Source organism: Notolepis coatsorum (genome assembly GCF_963971535.1).
Source record: "Notolepis coatsorum genome assembly, chromosome: 6".
NCBI classification, from domain to species: domain Eukaryota; kingdom Metazoa; phylum Chordata; class Actinopteri; order Aulopiformes; family Paralepididae; genus Notolepis; species Notolepis coatsorum.
The window spans coordinates 104053899-104069801 of NC_140170.1; the positions used below are offsets into that span (position 1 = coordinate 104053899).

A 15903-nucleotide genomic window follows, 5' to 3' on the forward strand; every position below is an offset into this window, starting at 1 on the left:
CGTATGAATGTGTATGCATGTGAATGAATGTTGGTGGTGGTCGGAGGGGGCGTAGGCGATGATTATTCGCCACGCTTCCGTGAGTCTGCCTCAGGGCAGCTCTGGCTGCAATTGTAGCTTACCACCACCGGTATGACTGTGTATGAACGAATAATCGACTCTGTAAGCGCTCTGGGGTCTCTGGGGTGTCACGAAGAGCGCTATATAAATCCAATCCATTATTATTTATTATTATTATGACATGAGCGCAAAATAGCTGCTGGGTGAATGTGGTCAATTGGCAGATTATTTCACTTGTTTTTAAAATAAATACGACTTTTAGACTCTAAAATATTAAAGTACTTCTTAAAATGTATATGTTTTTTCTTTCTGCAATGAAATCTACTCACCTCTTCTGTCTCTACTTATAAGATTGTGAGACAATTTGTACAGAACATTTCCCCTGAGGATTTTCAAATTGAACTCATCTGTTGAAGTGGCCTCAACGGAGTCTCATAGGGACTTGGGGAATATGGATAGTTATAATTCTTCTCTAGCCCATATTGTAAGCCATGTGTTGTTTTCTTTCACCGCCTATGATTGCCCAGGTGGCCGCTCCCTCTCTCAATTTACTGTTTAGATTGATGTCCCTCCATTCACAGTGGAACACTCAGATCACCATGAAATATGGTGTCTCTCGGAACTAACTGCATTTTAATGGGCAGTGAAACTGTGCGCTAATGATGCACCCACAGGTGTTGCTAATAGCAATAACACATCTTCTTGACGTGTGGAGCAAGAAAAAAAACAAGCCTACTTTTAAATGATTGGCAAGACTACTCTGGTTCTGTAATCCTATGTTTCTGAAAAAATTACTTAAAATAGTCTGCTGAATTGTAACCAGTTGGAAAAACATGCCTGTCTCTTAAATTGTGGGCTAATAATGTTGTATTTTATAAATGGATGTATTATAAAGTCATATATTAGTATAATGAACACATGCACTGTGGTCCTATGGTCTGAACAAGAGTAAAGATGAATGACTATTGTTTCAATGTCTTGTATTATTTAAGTTAGGCTACTTCTGGAATAATGTCCCAGAGTCCCAGTTTCTTCTACTTTGCCATCAAACTCCCGAACAGTTTAACTTAAAGGAGACATTAAGTGTAGGGTCGTTAACTGTGGTGAAACCAAACTCATCAATTATGTCGTAGACAGATCTTCATGATCAATATAGGTTTAATAGTGAAAACATATATATAAAGTATACAGTATAGATTAAATGAGCTTGGGCTAAGAGGAGTTCTCTCAGGGAGACACTGAGGGAGAGAAGGGGACACTGAGCTTAAGAGTAGAGAGGGATAGGGGCTGTAGCCCCATGGCTCTCACCAAGGTCTGAGATTTAAGCGATTGTTTGGGGCAACCAAAAGGGATTCCTCAACATAACCTTTGTCACGTCGTTTTGGTGTCCGTCGCCCCATGGCTCTCACCAAGGTCTGAGATTTAAGCGATTGTTTGGGGCAACCAAAAGGGATTCCTCAACATAACCTTTGTCACGTCGTTTTGGTGTCCGTCGCCCCATGGCTCTCACCAAGGTCTGAGATTTAAAGGGGAACTATTTTACTATTTCTTTCACTATTTGGGCACTTTTACACAATTCCTGTGAGTCTATGGAACACCTCTGTAATATATATATATTTTTTTATTCATTGTTTTGTATTTCTAATCAAGTCCTCAAAAACAGCATTTTTCTACCTGAAGATTTCGAGCTGTTTTGAGGCTGGGCTCCTAAACCACTGCGCCGCGTCGTCTTCGCCTGAACATTAACATGCAGCAGTGACTATATGACATCACATATAGGCACATTTTCAAACGACTCAGTTCAGTGAGGGTGAATATTGTGAGAGGAGAATTGGAAGAATGCGCCAATATGAGAATTTTGAGACATAGATCATATTAATATAAGTTCACATAGCTAGGAAACAATGCTAAACACTCAAAAAGGCCATTTATAAGATAGTTCCCCTTTAAGCGATTGTTTGGGGCAACCAAAAGGGATTCCTCAACATAACCTTTGTCACGTCGTTTTGGTGTCCGTCATATTTCTGACTTTGCAAACAGAATCCCTGTGAACGCTCAATAAACGCTCAATGGTTTCTCGTGTCATAAGAGTCGTGTATCATTCGTGGAAAAGAAACAACAGAGGTTTCACCTCAGCGGTCGAAGGCTGTGCGTAGGAGGACTTGACATGGCATTTCAGAGTCATATGTCAAGGGCCAGTTTTTGCTTCATTTACTTCTTGTTGTTTTGGCCATTGCTCCTTGGCCTCGCTGACAAGTTAAGTTAGGGTGAATGATAACACTGCTCGGCTGTGTAAGGATTACTGTAGGACATCCTGCTGGGGGCCCTGGGGAGCACCATGCTGTATCATTCTGTCAGCAGTCACCGCTCTGAGAGGGCTCCGCGTTGCGTGCGTGGGTGTGTGTGTGTCGGTGTGTGGGTGTGTAGTGTACACGCGTGCGCGTACGATACCATATTTCACAGGGCACTCGCCCCTGCCAAAATCAACCACCCGACTTCCTCTCCCTCCTCTCCCTCCTCTCCCTCCTCTCCCTCCTCTCCCACCTCTCCCTCCTCTCCCTCCTCTCCTCCCCACCATGGAAAACTCACGGCTCCTGGGATCTGGCCGGTGTCTCCCTCAGCGCCACCTCATCACTCCCGGAGCTTCTCCCACATCATCGTCCCAACCCCCAGACTTGCCTTTTCGGGGACCCAAACAACGACCCCCTTCCGACCCCATAAATCTCAGAGATAAAGCGACGTCGCTTCCAATGTGACGATGATGTGGCACATGACACATGTTTAAGTCAGCGCACTGGATACCGAGGGCTGCATGCCAAGCTACCTTTGACTTTTTCTTGAAAAAAGACAGAGAGAGAGAAAGCCATGCTTCTGGGGTTTGGGCCAGTGCCACCCCGTTCCTCAAAGCCCCCCTGTTTCATTGTAAATGCAGGATTAAGAATTAATTTACCACACAGGGATACGTTGCAATGTGGAGGTGGTGCTGTGCGCTCCACCTTAATGGGCTCAGCTTGTGTTGACAGATCTGTGGATTTACCAGCGGTCCGTGGGCACCGTCTGCTCCATCCTTCTAAATGAAGCGGACTTGCCGCTCCGCCCAAACATGTCATACAGTAGCCCGTGTCCGTCATTACCGCAATGTATCATAGCTGCCTCAGGGGGGAATAGGCAGTATCACGGTGCCCATTAGCCTGGGAATATTTCTAGGCTGGCCCCACGACTATGGGGCTTCTGTTTTTAGCGCAGCGAACAGATTGCTCACACTACTCTACCACTCTACCGCCTGTCGCAATCCGCCCACATTTCCCATCGAACGTAATGATTCTAGGTGTGCAGTGAGGTGGAAGTTAAATGCTTATCTGCGCTTCAACTGTATGGAACCAGTGTGTGTGTGTGTGTGTGTGTGTGTGTGTGTGTGTGTGTGTGTGTGTGTGTGTGTGTGTGTGTGTGTGTGTGTGTGTGTGTGTGTGTGTGTGTGTGTGTGTGTGTGTGTGTGTGTGTGTGTGTGTGTGTGTGTGTGTGTGTGTGTGTGTGTGTGTGTGTGTGTGTGTGTGTGTGTGTGTGTGTGTGTGTGTGTGCGTGCGTGCGTGCGTGCGTGCGTGCGTGGGTGGATAACACGCCGGTGTTGCTGTTGACCCCTTAACCTGCCATAACCACCGCAATGCAAAACTGTGTAAGTGGTTTCACTTTGATGTGGAACTCCATGTCGAGGGATTTGTTCCGTCGAGAGCTGGAGCGGCAATTCTCCTGGTGAGGGAGATAAAAGGGAATCATGCCTGCGAGCTGCTGGTACACGCTGTGTTTTGGAGGTCAATTGCTTCTTCTCTTCTTCAAAAAAAATACCCTCATTAAACCGTGGGAGCTAAATATAGTGTAATGCAAGATTGTTTTTGCCCTCTTTTATCCCCGGTTCGAACCGCCATGTCAAATTAATTTATAGGCAACGCTGTTCCTCAAAAGTGCTAAGACAATTTGTAGAAAAAGGCAATTTGCTGAATTTCACGAAGTGTGCTACTACTATCCATACCATCGATAAGAATATGCTGCCATTCTACTATTATTATTGTGTTCTACTCTATTATTATTACTATTTATATTATTATCTTTTTTCCTGCCGGTACCTCCCCTCCCCCCTCCCCATGCTGCTATGACACCTGAATTTCCACAAGGGGATTAATAAAAGAACACTTGACTTGACTTGACTTGCTTAGGGGAGAAAGGATTGGGATGTTCACAAATGTGCCACAGTACCTACATAAACCATTGAGATACGCAACGTTGAGAGGCAACAACTTTGCATATCTGCGGGGTAGAGGTACTGTATGAGGTGGGAGACGAACTGCACAGGCTCACTTCCAAGGGGAGAGATTATTCAGGCTTATGCAGAGAGCTCCCATCCATCACTCGGACAGAAAGGGGAAGCTGTCAATCCCAATCCACTAATTGGCCATCCGTCTCTCGAATTCTGACCTCTTGGCCCTAAGGCCATACCATGGATAGTCACACAGCATCCTAAATCATGCAGAAAGGTTGTTGATGCAACCAAGGCTAGAGGCAGGTAGCAGGTAGCCAGGTAGAAAACATGCATGCAGGCACACTATGCAGCATACAGTACAGTTCCTGTTAGCATACTTGTCCGATTAAAATGCAATGTACACGTATATTTAGACTTTCTCTGGCCCATCCAGATGTGTCTGTCTGTCTGTCTGTCTGTCTGTGTGTGTGTGTATGTGTGTGTGTGTGTGTGTGTGTGTGTGTGTGTGTGTGTGTGTGTGTGTGTGTGTGTGTGTGTGTGTGTGTGTGTACTCAAACAATCTCTTGCTGTCTTTCCGTCGATGCTGGTATGCATTCTGATGTTTCTTTTTTGTTCATGGGGGCCTGTGAACAGCTGCTCTCATCTAACCTTCATTTAAAATGCTGTCATCCCACTCTGGGGAAAGCTGAGCTGCGGCATCGACCTCTCAGAGAAGAGGAGTGTTGTTATAGTACCACTGCCCCCCTCCCCTGCTTGTCCCTCTGTCACTTCAAACAGGCATCTCTCTCTCTCTCTCTCTCTCTCTCTCTCTCTCTCTCTCTCTCTCTCTCTCTCTCTCTCTCTCTCTCTCTCTCTCTCTCTCTCTCTCTCTCTCTCTCACGCAGGGAGCGAAATTAACTTTTTCACTCACCGGCCAGTGGCGGGTAGATGGGAAGAATCTACCCGCCAAGCATATTTCTTACCTGCCAAATTTTTTTGATTAAAAAAAATATATATATATATTTTATATAATTTTTTTTTTAAATAAAATATATATTATATAATCATACTTGTAGTTGTATTATCTGCGAGACATCGCCACCACGCAATAAGTCAAAATGCTCGCTATCTGCAAACAGCTCCACTGTCTGTGTATACTTGAGTAGCCTCCAGCTCCAGCAAGGATTCTCCGGCGATGCAGCTAGACCCTATACTAATACTCTACATTCAGCATGCAAGGATTCTCCGGCGCTGCAGCTGGACCCTATTGGTATAATATTGCGGTTCTTTGGTCTAATCACATTCATCAAGCCCTCAGCTAGAATACGCGTTGAATCAATGTTATAAGACATTGATATCAGGAGCTATCTGTAGCTACTGCTAGCCCGCTAGATAACGTTAAGACAATTTAGTTTACTGGGATATATAGATCTAACGTGAGCTAGCTAACGAGGGAACGGAGGTATTATGCACTCGAGTCGACTATTGCTGGAGCATGTTGATATCGACAGTAGCTAGCCAGCTAGATACCGTTAGACAATGCCTCGTCATGTATTAAACTAAAAGTGAATAGTTGACTGGGTCATTGTTTAAACAGTAACGGTAGCTCATGTAGGTCCGATCTAGACTAGAGCAGACTGCTACCATTCTGAGAGCTTAACGTTAGCACTAGAGCTGCGGGCGAGCTGCTATCATTCTGAGAGCTTAACGTTAGCACTAGATGCTGCGGGCGAGCTGCTATCATTCTGAGAGCTTAACGTTAGCACTGGATGCTGCGGGCGAGCTGCTAACATTCTGAGAGCTTAACGTTAGCACTAGAGCTGCGGGCGAGCTGCTATCATTCTGAGAGCTTAACGTTAGCAGTGGCACTAGAGCTGCGGGCCGCTCTGTGTTGATACGAGCAGAAGCCAATAGTATCCCGCTGCAGGGCTGGCCCGGCTGGGCGGATATGACTTGTTGCCGCGTTTTTTTTCAAAATAAGAATATCATACGAACCGAATGCTGCTAACTGCCGGAGCCATCGATATTATGACTCTAGCTGCGCTTGGGCCGGAAATGAGACCCGCACAGATTTTCAAAATAAGAGTATCATTATGAACTACACGTCTACACGCCACACGGCGGCAGGGCTCTCAGTGGCAAGCGCCAAAGGTAAAAACTGACCGCCCTGGCGGGCGGCAGGCTTTAATTTCGCCCCCTGCTCTCACGCTCTCTCTCTCTCCTCTCTCTCTCTCTCTCTCTCTCTCTCTCTCTCTCTCTCTCTCTCTCTCTCTCTCTCTCTCTCACACAGATCAGCATTAAACTACCCCCCCCCTCTCTCTCTCTCTCTCTCTCTCTCTCTCTCTCTCTCTCACACAGATCAGCATTAAACTCCTCTCTCTCTCTCTCTCTGCTCCTCTCTCTCTCTCTCTCTCTCTCTCTCTCTCTCTCTCTCTCTCTCTCTCTCTCCTCTCTCTCTCTCTCTCTCTCTCTCTCTCTCCCACTCACAGATCAGCATTAAAATCTCTCTGTCTCCTTAGTCTCAGGAAGTGTTAGAGGAAGTACTCAGCCCAGTAAGCGTCTCCAAGGCCCCAGGTCTCATTGCATATGCATGAGCCTTCTCAACACAGGAGACAGTCTAGTCTAGTCTAAAAGAAAAAAAACAATATGCAGCTTTATTGACAAGTTGAAGCTCCTGTCTTTGGTGCTCATATAGACAGTGAAACATTACTACCCCCCCCCCCCCCCCCCCCCCCACAGCGAGGGAGGCCCAGTTAGGAATGTATGGTCGCCCTCAGAGACGGTGTACACCACGCCATCCCCCTTCGAACCCGCACCTCTGCTCTATCTCTCTCTCTCCACCTCCTGATTGATGGCCAAAGTGTTTGGCCGCTGAGCCGCTGGGCCACTACGCTCCGCCGCCGGGGGTTACGAGAACAGAGAGCGGCCGATGGATGACGGCGGGCGGTGAGGTATATGTGCTCTAGCACCGCGGGGCGTAATGAATCGGCACGGCTGCCAGCCCTGAAGTCTAGTCAGCAGGAGGCGGAAAGGTGATCAGTCTTTTCGCAGGGTGGGTGAGAGAGAGAAAGAGAGAGAGAGAGAGAGATAGAGAGAGAGAGACACAGAGGATGCATTAAATGGAAAACGTACTTAAAAATGCTGTTCACTTGGCACCTGCATTAAGCAAACATACTAGTAAAAAGGTCACCAGAAAAATCCAATTCTACAATCCCTGAGAGAGACAGAGAGAGGGGTGGGTGAGGGAGGGAGAGAGAGAGAGAAGAGAGAGCGAGTGAGAGAGAGGTGGAGAGGGAGGGAGAAAGAGAGAGGGGCAGGGGGGAAGAGAGAGGGGAAACGGGGGTGGGGGGGTTGGGGAAGAATAACCCAGTCTTGTGTTAACATTCCTGGGGAAATGTCCCTCCCATGTGCTCCACCTCGCTCCCCTGAACCGCCACCAAGGGGTTTCATCATTCTCACCGTGCTGCTCCGCTAATTATCGTTATTATTACGCTGGATAATTACCACTTCACTGCCTAACACCCCTGCAGACGGTGGAGTCACACACACAAGGTTATCAATGGCAATGCGAGTGCAGTCTCATCTGCCTAATGATACGATGTGGGCTCTGTGATAACTGAATAGGGATGTGAAATCTACTATTATACGCCCCGCACATATCGGTGAGTGGCCGGGATTCGGTAGAAGTTCCTGAAATGAATTGGCACATGTGGAGCTGGTTAATTAAAAGCTATGGTTTCCTCTGGAATATAAATCGGAAGAAATCTGAAGTTATGACCCAGTGGAAGTCTGTAAAACATCCTGCGTGCCGGTACAGGGCCCGATAACGTGGGAGTTTCACAAAACCCTCAGAGAGGAACGTCTCGATGTCAACCTCGATATTATATACATTTTTATCATCCACTGTATATTTTACAGAACGGCTTTCAGGCGCTACACGGATCCATAATAGGACTCCTTGAAAATGATTATTATGGCTCTGCGGTGCGTCGCGATTGCCGACTGGAGACCGGTGATGCCGTCATCGACTGTGACTCATGGTTAGCCACATAGAAGCCGAGTTCATCAAGGAGCCTTCTAAATCCCTCTCCGGCCTGTTGGAGTTGCAGCTGACGCCTAGCACCTGATGAATGTTCTCTCCATCTGCTGGGGCTCAACACTGGTGCAGCCGCAATCAGCAGGGGAAATTCATTAGACCTGCCCTCTACATGAGAGAGAGAGAGAGAGAGAGAGAGAGAGAGAGAGAGAGAGAGAGAGAGAGAGAAGCTGTGTGTGTCTGTATGTGTGTGTTTCTGTGTGTGTGTGTGTGTGTGTGTGTGTGTGTGTGTGTGTGTGTGTGTGTGTGTGTGTGTGTGTGTGTGTGTGTGTGTGTGTGTGTGTGTGTGTGTGTGTGTGTGTGTGTGTGTGTGTGTGTGTGTGTGTGTGTGTGTGTGTGTGTGTGTGTGTGTGTGAGTGTGTGTGAGTGAGAGAGAGAGAGAGAGAGAGTGAGATGGACAGCTATGGCCAGGCCAATGGAATGTCATTTGCTTGCCACAGAGCACCTCATGACAAAAAGGAGACACATTCTCTTTGACCCCAATTACCAGAGGTGTTCTGTTCCACCGGCTAATCCACGGCGTATAGGGTGGCCCCTCTTCTACAACCCAGGAGATTTGCCCTTCCAGCCTCGACGCTTACCCCACAAAGCCAGGGGGGGGGGGGTAGAAGAAGCATGTGTCCGCTGAGTGGGATATATCTGACCTGCTCTGGAGTAGCAGTGCTGACCCAGGTGGCTGGTCGTTCAGTTCTGCGTGACATGGCTCAACGTGTTTCAATATGAAAATCTGTGATATGAACAAAACCTTCTGTGCACTTTCTGTCAGACCAAAAATATACGATGAATGAACGACGTTCAAACTGACGAAAAAACGAATGCCTCGGCTAAAAGAACTCGAATATCAAATGTGATTCCGTTGAGAGACAGTAAATTAAATGGTTAGCTATACTGACAAATAGTAGACTCTGTATGATCCACTGACCACTGGCTCTCTCTCCCTGTCTTTACAGAGACACTGATGGACTCCACCACAGCCACCGCGGAGCTGGGCTGGACTGTCTACCCCGTGTCAGGCACCAGCGACAACAGCGTAAGTCTCTATCCCCCGTCATCTATGATCGTCAGACCATTTGTTTCTCGATCACAACAATGTCGACAAGAGTTGATGTGTGTGGTGCCGCTCTGCTTTGTTGGATGTAAAAAGGCCCGGAACTAATGTGAAAATTAGCCCATCTCGATAGAGTTATGTCTGCTGGGTGCCAGTGTTTTGGTTTCTCACTCGGAGGTTAGAGATCAGCTAAATGACTCAGACGGCGCTCCGGAGGAGAGAGCCAATTCTTTTTTTTGGTGGGGAAGAAAAAGTCCCACTTGTATGAAGCTGGGAAGAAAATAATACCCTTGAAGAGGAGAAAAACACTAATCTGAATTTAACAACGTGGGATTCTTGGCTTTAAAACTCTACAGTAGCAGGCCTTTTTGAAAAGAGTATAGCTTTTTCTCTTCTGTGTTCAGAGTGCAGTTTATTAAGTGTTCCTAGATGTTGACTAACTCTTAATGTGCTTTCCGGGCTTCCAGTGTTTTAAACTTGTTAAGAGTTCCTTAGAAACGACAAAAGCTTTTTTCTTTTTCCCCCTCCCAGTAACTTTGATCTACCAGCAGCTCCACGTTCCCCCCCCCCCCCCCCCCCCCCCTTTTCATGAATGGTCTCCATTTTGTAAGTTGTGTGACCCGCTGCCCACATCCCGAACGCCAGATACCCGGGAAACGAATGCCACGGCGAAGCGTTCATAAACGTATATATCGCCGAATGCCCCCGTGTTTGTACTAGAGGCGCGGACGGAGCGTAGCGGCGCGTGTGAGTTCTCTGCATCGACTGGATCGGGGGTTTGATGCACAGTATTTCCACATGGTGTGCCAGGAGCGACGGCTCCATCCAGCCACACACCAGGCCAGGCGGCCAAAACCCCACGACTGCGAGGCTCCTCCGCTTCTTCCCCTAGCCACCACCACAAGACTCAGTCCAAAACAAGTCCAAAAAGGAGAAAAATATGTTGTAGACTTATTTGCTGGTGCATTTCATAAAACCACTCCCCATTTTATTCAATTATTTATGCTTCTGTGGTCGGTATTCAAGATGGTTCGAGTTATACTCTATCATGCCGTATGACTTAAAGTACGATGATGGGGGGGGGGGGGGGGTGGGGGGCGGGGGTTTGGCTTTGACGGTGCCAGGATGAAACTTCAAAGTTGTTCGGCGATAATTTAGCGCGACATCCAACTCATCTCAACATGCCCCCCCCCCGCTAATTCCTGCAATCAATACCAGAGGATAGAGACGCCGGGTGTCATCGCCCACCCCCCCTCTGGGTTCAATCTAAACAGAAAGGGCTTATATCATACAGGCAAGTTTACATCTCCCTTTCATCTTGACAAAATTTAAGATTTAGAAAAACAATCGCACAACTCTGCGTAATTATCTCATGAATAATAGGAGGAAACTCCAGACTGAAAAATCAAACATTACAAAAATCAAGCAGGGCCATTGATGAAAGGCTCTGCCCTGTTCAGGGGAACTTGCCGGTCTGAGGCTTTCAGGCTTCTCTGTACATCAAAGACAAGGAACCCTCTTCAACAGCACCGTATGAGCGATTCACGTTTCCATGTGTTAGACAGACTCCCGTTCTGGAGCTGTGTTTTTTATTCCAAAATCATAATTGAGAGTTCCATTCAACTCTGATTAAATTTGCTTTGAATCACCTTCTTCTTTTTTATTTTTAAATTTCTTTAAACACTGCACAGTTACTTAATACCCCGCTCTTTACGTGTAATAAAAAGTGTACAAGATCTTAGGCCCCTGGATTTCGTTAGGCAGACCTAACTCATCAACGCGGGAGTTGGGTTTTTTACGGTGACACGGTGAGAGCTTGTCGTGGGCGCATGGATGCAGAGGCCCAGGGCAACAGGTGTGGAAACAGAACTCTCTCCCAATATAACAGCAAGAGGTGCTTTACAGAAGCTATTGTCTTACACACACATGCATGGCTTCACAGGCTTAGCCTGGGGGATCAGTAACATCCAGCACTACACCACACCAGCAGTTGGCTTTCACTACTCTGTATAGCTTCATGAAATATATCCTAACCTGTCATGTGATACTCTGCCACACAATGGAAATACAAATCAGGAACAGTATTACTGTTGGTCGAAAAAATGTTGTTGTGGTTGACGGCTCTTACTCTTATATAAACGTGCATTTGGAATTGCAATTGCTGCCATTTGCATGAAATATAGTTTGCTTTCTACAGCGGGGTATGAAAATGATTTGTGTGAAAACACAACTTACCGTCCAATCAGACGTGTAAATCAAGATTTTTATCACCCTCTCCCTAAGAAAAGAGACAGCTGGTTTACCCTGTAAATCATATAAAACAACAGCCCACTTCCAGCTGAAATTGTATCAGAGCCCGACAAAACAGACATCTTTATTTGTCCCTCTAGTCAGCCGCAAAACATTCTGAACCCATAGCATAGTATTTACTCAAACGAGGCTTTCTCCTCCAGGCAATCCTAGGAAGAGCGTTGTGTTCTAGGCATCCAAAAAAAATCCTAAAGTTCCATTTAGTCTGGAGCTGATGTATGGCAGGCTATAGTGGAGCAGGGTTAAGTGGTCTGCAATTTCTTCTTAAGTTGAGCTGAGGGATCTGTGACCCGCTGGTCTGAACCCCTGACCTGCCTACAGCAGGTCTTGTCAACAGGAGGCGTTTAGAAATAGACGTATGGCCGCGAGGGAGGAACACACGACAAGCTGCGGAAAGATAACCGAGGTCTTCCGCGCCGCGCAGGACGCATAATGAGGCAGCGTGCAGGTTCAGCCTGTCATTATGGACGTGTTACAATTCACTGTGTCAGGATATAACGGGAGTCACCTCAGGACGCATGTTGTAATATGGCGGGAGGAATGTGTGATAGTGTTTAGTCTGGGGAAAACAAAGTGATCACTCTTTATTCTATCGTACACTAATATGACGTAATAAGACATGCTTTGTATAAAATAAGACTAGAAATTATATGTTCTTTATTAGACAACAATAATTAGTTATACCATAATTAGACACCATACACCTACATTATGCTGCAGTTATAAACCGCGTATATTGACTAGGGATGTCCGATATTATCGGCCAACCGATATTATCGGCCGATATCGGCAGTAAAATGTGATATCGGAAAATATCGGTATCGGTAAAAAAAAATTTCTTCTTTTAAACATTTATTTAACCTTTATTTACCCAGGCAAGCAAATAAGAACCAATTATTATTTTATTTATTGTCAAAAGTATGCATGTTGGTTTAATTCAACAACAAGAGATATGTAATGTTAATTTAAACTTTTTTAATTTTGCACAGATAATGCTTACATTTAGAAAGCCTTTTGAATGCATCCAGTGAAATTATTAGTTACCTGAAATTATTCCTTTTTTTTGGGGGGAAACCCTGCATATATCGGTATCGGTTGATATTGGAATCGGTATCGGAAATTAAGAGTTGGACAATATCGGAATATCGGTATCTGTAAAAAAGCCAATATCGAGCATCCCTAATATTGACCTTTTAAATCCATTTTGGTTCAATAATAAGATGTAATATATGACATACTGTGTATCAAATTAGACAGAAACTAGAACAAATAAGATGTAATAAGTCATATTTAGTTTGTTATTATGGTTATACCCTAATTAGACACCATACACTTAGATTATGCTGTAAAAACAGCATATAATGCCTTATTAGGCCCGTTTGTTGCTCATTAGAAGAAAACTGTACCATAAACTAAAGTCAAACCACATCGGGTCACATCTGGTCGCTACCTCACACGTCCCTCGTAGCCTGGAGGAGTTTGTAGGTATAATGCATGTACAAAACTAATACATGCTTCCTCAATGCTCTACTCCCATACGAGTTAAGACGTGACCATTTAATGCCATGTCACCATCCGACCCCAGTAACATTAGGCTATGGAAGCTGCCTGGTCATTGTGTCTTTATTTCACTTTAAGACCCTTATTAGACTTTCTTAGTCCTTTCTTAGAGGGTAATTAGCGACACGCTACAAAATAACAAAAGTTAACTCAGCTCATTAACTAGTTCCCACAACTACTTGCTTCTTCAAAATCGTGTCTACTAGGGCGGCTAGGTGGTGCAGTGGGCAAGGCACTCACCACCAATGCTGGAGATGCTGGGTTCGAGCTGTAGATGAAAATAACTGGAAGGAAAATGTAGGTACACACGAGGCATGATCGAAGATTGGGCTAGGGTCAGAGTCAACATCCAGTGGAGCCAGCCCAGTAGACAACCTGTCAAATAAGGACCCAGCCTCAATGAAATGTTTATTGAAAGCAAGAAAAATGTCCTGAGGATCCGAGATTTTACACATTAATACACAATGGCAATGTAGCAGGGTTATTTTTTGACAGGTTTACTGCACCCCAGAATTTAGCTGGGTTAGAGTAGGAATTCGAGACTAAGTCTAAAAAGTTATCAGATTTAGCCTTCCTCACAGCTGCAGTAGTTCTATTTCTAAGTTGTCTGAAGGAAAGCCAGTCTTGCGTATCCCCAGTGCGTCTAGCACGTGACCACGCAGAGTTCCGCTCAGAAAATAATGCTGACAGCTCACTTGAGAACCAAAGAATCCAGTGCAGCTTGCACATTATCTTGAAGTAAAGAAACATGACTATTTATAGTAATTTCCCCAGTTTTATAACGTCTAATTCTAACCCCAACTATTAAAAAATTCTGGTGGCCAACCTTAATATTTTCAAGAATGTGGACAGGATGGAGTCAGTGAGTGAGTGAGTCATTGAGGGACATTCACTCTTCTAGGCCGGTCCCCTACACTACAGTGTCCAGGAAAAAAGTTTATTTGTGAAAAGACAAGTAAACACACACAGACAGAGCATGACACAGCAGGGCTCATTTTGTGCACATTTCATTTGATCAGGTCAGTTTAAACTTCCACATTTGATTGTAGATTTTTTTTATAAATTAAATTACTATTATTATTATTATTATTATTATTATTATTATTATTATTATTATTATTATATTATTATTATTATTATTATTAGAAATATGTCATGTAGACATATTGTAATTGAATTGATTTGAGATCATTGCTGTGCAGGTCTCCTCCAGCCTGAGAGGCTGAGCGGTGTAGCTACACCAGGGTTCTTGCAACAACACAGGAATAAACTTCTCTCACTGTGAAAATAATTATCTTGGCACAACCGTTGGTCTAGTTTATGTGTTTAATCATTCACATCTATTCACATGTCATGAGATCACACTTTTAGCTGCGACCAGCAGCTCTATAACTCTCTGACTTTTCACCCTATGGGAGGCTGGGATTTAGCAGGGAGGTTAATAAGGGAGGGAGTGTGTGTGAAGTATGTGTGTGTGTTCATGCCAATTGGCTAAAAGGGGGTGTGGCAATTGGAGTGGCCTAGTATACGCAAAAAGGTTGCAGTTATTGAAATTTTGCTCTTGTTTTTCTTTTATTTGATCCACTTTTTTCTCCTCTTTTTCTATTTTTCTCCCATCCCAAATTTAGCCGTGCCAATTTTCCCCTCCCCTGTCTTGAACGTTGCTCGCATATGCCCCCCACTGGTCGTTTGTAGGGAGGATAGAAGCCTTGCATCACATGTCCCCTCCGATACATGTGGAAGCAGCCTGTCACATCTTTTCACCTGCCAGCGCGGACTCTCATTTGGCGAGGTGTAACGTGTGGGAGGCTCACACTACCCCCACTATTTCCTGTCTCTGCTGTGCAGGCGTCCCCCAACCGACCTGTAGGAGTCGCTGTCCACAACGTCCAGATTACCATCCATCGACTTCCACCCGCTAACTCTGCCAATTGAGTTAGTATGGCGGCCGGCCCAAGCCGGAGGCAACGCCGACAGCCGGAGTCGAACCTGGTGTCTCTTGCGTTGGTGACGAGCGCAATGTCCGCTGCGCCACCCAGCCGCCCTGTTTTTCTTTTATTTGAAATAGACGTATTGTGTGACAGCGTGTGAAGAGGGTCATTAGCGTGAGTCTCACACTGACAGTCTCATTGACAACATATCATCCACACATCAATGACAATAGTCTAATATATAGTCTAGTATAGTCTATAATCTAGTCTATATATATATATATATGGCAAACTATAGTGTTGTCACAAATATAGATTTATTTTATATATATTCGATACTGAATGTTTGAAATGGTTTCAATACTCATTTGCTGCACTATCGATACCAGTCGCCTGCGCCTGCATTTCGACAGTGATACACATACTAGGTGCTGTCTGTGGGTGCTATACACACACACACACACATGCATGCATGCACACACACACGCACGCACGCACGCACTCACACACACACACACACACACACACACACACACACACACACACACACACACACACACACACACACACACACACACACACACACACACACACACACACACACACACACACCTCCCTCCCACTCATAGAGCTTAGCTCTCATCTCCTCTCTTACACTTCACTT

At 45.3% G+C, this 15903-nt stretch overlaps 1 protein-coding gene across 2 annotated transcripts in view; it reads left to right on the forward strand.

Annotated features, from left to right (window-relative positions):
* ephb2b (eph receptor B2b) overlaps window positions 1–15903 on the forward strand; it is a 237268-nt gene that overhangs the window by 102412 nt on the left and 118953 nt on the right. For both annotated transcript variants that reach the window (XM_084317592.1, XM_084317593.1), the window contains exon 2: window positions 9341–9420. In XM_084317592.1, the coding sequence (XP_084173718.1) occupies window positions 9341–9420 (80 nt within the window). The remainder of the gene's footprint in view (window positions 1–9340; window positions 9421–15903) is intronic.